Source organism: Limulus polyphemus, unplaced genomic scaffold, assembly GCF_000517525.1.
Source record: "Limulus polyphemus unplaced genomic scaffold, Limulus_polyphemus-2.1.2 Scaffold1547, whole genome shotgun sequence".
Lineage (NCBI taxonomy): Eukaryota > Metazoa > Arthropoda > Merostomata > Xiphosura > Limulidae > Limulus > Limulus polyphemus.
Genome location: NW_013667157.1, coordinates 12,596 through 16,458, shown reverse-complemented (window position 1 = coordinate 16,458; position 3,863 = coordinate 12,596). Strand labels below are relative to the sequence as shown.

General features: G+C 36.4%; 1 protein-coding gene across 1 annotated transcript in view; it reads right to left on the bottom strand.

The window, feature by feature from the left end:
* Positions 1-3,863, bottom strand: part of LOC106464041 (organic cation transporter protein-like) — a 36,660-nt gene that overhangs the window by 23,554 nt on the left and 9,243 nt on the right. The window contains exons 4-5 of the mRNA XM_013924149.2: positions 2,499-2,653; positions 746-914 (exon numbers count right to left, since the gene is read on the bottom strand). Coding sequence (XP_013779603.1) covers positions 746-914; positions 2,499-2,653 — 324 coding nt within the window. The remainder of the gene's footprint in view (positions 1-745; positions 915-2,498; positions 2,654-3,863) is intronic.

Below are 3,863 nucleotides of genomic sequence, written 5' to 3'. Positions count from 1 at the left end.
ATTGAGCGTCATATTATAACGCCCCCACGGCTGAAAGGGCGAAGTTGAGTGAGAAACGCTCACGAGTAAAGTGCAACAAACCGTCTTCTTGTCTCTGGTGTAGAAAATAAACACCAAATCTATGTGCAGGAAGCTTCTCAAGTTCTTCATGTTAATATCGAGATTTCTCTTTGATTATTATTGTATGTGTTTAAGGTAACGCTACATAAATCTTTCTACATCATGATTATAATTTATGCACAAAATTCTTCTCTAGCCTTCTTTATTCTGCGTATTCGTTATTATTTGAAGATAACACCAAATTAGACGTTCTCTTGCGTTGTCAGGTTTGGTATTTAATCTGGTCGTTAACTTTGAAGTCACGTGCGGGGTGAACTAGAAAACTGTTTTTAGGCTTAACCTAGTGGATTGATTTTATCTAGTCTAAATTAAATAGCATAAAAACTAGAGATTTGTACATATTCTAAGTCTTAAATAGGAGTTTTAATCATTATTAAGTCAAAGCCTTAAAATGTGTAACATCCAAATGTTACAGAAACACAACCTTAGTGATTAATTATGTTTTTGAAAACTAATGAAGTTCCAGAGTATTTATAGCGACAGAAAATAGTGCTTTTTAAAAAAGTATATCGTTGTATATGACTTTTTAATAATATAATAAGCAGGTATATTGTTTTTGTTGGTTATTATTGAAAATTCTGTGAGTATGGTTACTCTTATCACACTTAGTTCATATTTGACTCACCACCATAAAGAAACTAAAGCTAGTCCTGGCACAGTGATCACCAACTGTGTCATAAACCAGTCTCGAGTGAGCCACGCTATTCCAGGGAGAGTGACGTAACCAATTGACCATCCAATTCCCGATCCCACACCTAGCCAGGTCCTGTGTTCAGGCCCACAAGATTCCATCACTAGGGAGTACAACAGTCAATTAACTTCTCTAGAATTATAATAAACTAGTAATATTTTCATAGACACTTAATAAGCACCCAAATAATACAGAAACAACCCCTACTCGTATAAAGATGACGGTTATTTCTATTATATTATTTTAGGAAAGCATTAAAAAAATCAATTACCTTGAACGTAATGCCTTTTTTTGTAATCTGTACCTAACTTTACCAAAAGTAAATTAATTTATCATAATTTTGTTTTTACAAAACAGAAAACATACCAATTGAAAAATAATGGAGCAAAGGCTAGTGAACATTCGCTATTGACGCATATCAATAACATGTGAAGTTTAACCTGGTATAATGCTGAAGCTGAGCCAAATTACTTGACTGTTTCAAAACAGATTATGTTAAATACAGAATAATGCACCAGACCTGCGTTTACTTTAACCTTTGAAACCCATAATGTTTTGTCCGTTCTGTCAGAATTATTTCAATGATTTCCTAATAATTATCATCATACCTAATAAAATTTCAATTTTCTTAATGTTGTTTTCACCCTTCGGCACCAGGAGGACTCATATGAAAAGTTGAGTAAATAGCCTCAAACCTCTCCCTGTTGAACAACGATCTCACCGTCCTATTGAGTAAATAGCCTCAAACCTCTCCTTGTTGAACAACGATATCACCGTCCTATTGAGTAAATAGCCTCAAACCTCTCCCTGTTGAACAACGATATCACCGTCCTATTGAGTAAATAGCCTCAAACCTCTCCCTGTTGAACAACGATATCACCGTCCTATTGAGTAAGTAGCCTCAAACCTCTCCCTGTTGAACAACGATATCACCGTCCTATGGGTAAATCGGAATTTTCGGCAGGACACTTCTAACGTCCGCTCGGGCTTAAGGAGTTATATATGTTCGTTTACATAAAGTTTAGACACATCAACATGTGTAGTCCTATTTGACACGCCCAAATGTGTAACATTATGTTACTTAGTCGTACTTGACACGCCCACCTGTGTAATATCATATTACTTACTCGTGTTTGACACGCCCACCTGTGCAATATCATATTACTACGCCCACCTGTGCAGTATCATATTACTTAGTCGTATTTGACACGCCCACATGTGTAATATCATATTACTTAGTCGTATTTCAAATCTTATCAACAAATTAACGTTCTTTTCAGTCTATAGATTTACCAGGATCCTTAAAAGAATCTCGTGATTCTGGTTTGAAGATTTTTAAAGTAGTTTGAATATGACCTCACTTACAGTAGTAGTGTTATTTTAACATCATATATAAAGTGTACGTCATCATAGGTCAGAGAAGTTAGACAGCTTGGTGGGACAATTGCGAGAATTGTTAGTGACGTAAACAAGCACTTAGTACTCAGACTAAAACTTGTTTATATTCATTTAGAAACTACAGATGTCAGAGGTTAAACGCTCCCTATTTCCTACGTCAAATGTTTCCTTATAAGAAGCCTTATTTCATGGATCAAACAACCAAACAAAAAATATCAAGTCCAACGAGATTTTCGTCTCTTTAACCTTTACTTTCACTTCATCAAGAGTAACAATTGTATATACTAACGATGGATAAACGACGTTGTATAAAGTCCAGACTTTCCAAGGGCGATAAAGAAACGAGCAATGACAAACACAGTAAAACTTGGAGCAAAAGCAGCGACAAATCCTGCCACACACATGATGAACAAACACAATAACATCACAGGGCGACGGCCAACCCTAGAACAGAAACATCAAATATTAAGCCTGTGTAACTTGTCTACAAAAACTAACGAAACGTTATCATGACAGAAAATAAACCTAGAATCTTACCTGAACAAATATAAATCGTTCTTATTCAAACACTAACAACTTCAACAGTCTTTCTTTCATTAACTCTTCAGGCGAGAAAAAAAAAAGTCTATTTATTCATGCGTTGGCAAACATTTATCAACATAATTATGTTCTTTGTTGTTGTTTTTTATTATTCACTCGATGGGACAGCGGTAAGTTTACCTACTTACAACACTAAAATTCGGGGTTCAAATCCCCGCGATGGACATAGTAGATAGCCCAGTGTGGCTTCGCTTTAAAACAAACTTTACTGAATTAATTTTTTTTTTTGGTTGAGATAATTGAATCATTACGCTTGAATGATACAAATATTTAATACGAATGCGAAAAATGTTCATTTCCATAAACAGAAAGTTTATATTTAATGAGATTCTTTGATTTGACTGTCCTTCATTTACTTACTCTTGCTTTTCCATATATATGTATATATATATAAGTGTATGTGTGCATGTGTTAATATTTATTGGAAACAGCTACAGTTTTACCAGTCGGTTTAACAACATCAACATTTTCGGATACCTCCAATAAAACATTTCCTGGTAAAAGACACTTTACATGAGCGAGTTCTGTTGTGTGCACATGCTACTTCTCTCGTGAAATAACCACTTTGTTATATGGTCCGTGCTTCCTCGTGGTTCTCAAACAACTAATACTTCCTTTTAAAGTAGTTGGTCCGAAAACGTAACCAGGGTGCCACTCTAACGAACATTATAATAGAAAGGAAACTGGCATACAGTGAAATACGCTAAAAACCAGGCGTGGCTTAGTATTTAGTGTGCTTGAGTGGAAGGTATGAGGCTTAAGTCTCTGTATACCCTTTAACATGCTCTTTCAGCTGTGGAGTGGACTAGCTATGAAAGTGAGTCATACTATTTAGGCCCCGGCATGGCCAGGTGGTTAGGACGCTCGACTCGCGGGTTCGAATCCCCGTCACACCAAACATGTTCGCCCTTTCAGCCGTGGGGACGTTATAATGTGACGGTCAAACCCACTATTCATTGGTAAAAGGGTAGCCCAAGAGTTGTCGGTGGGTGGTGATGACTAGCTGCCTTCCCTCTAGTCTTACACTGCTAAATTAGGGACGGCTAGCGCAGAT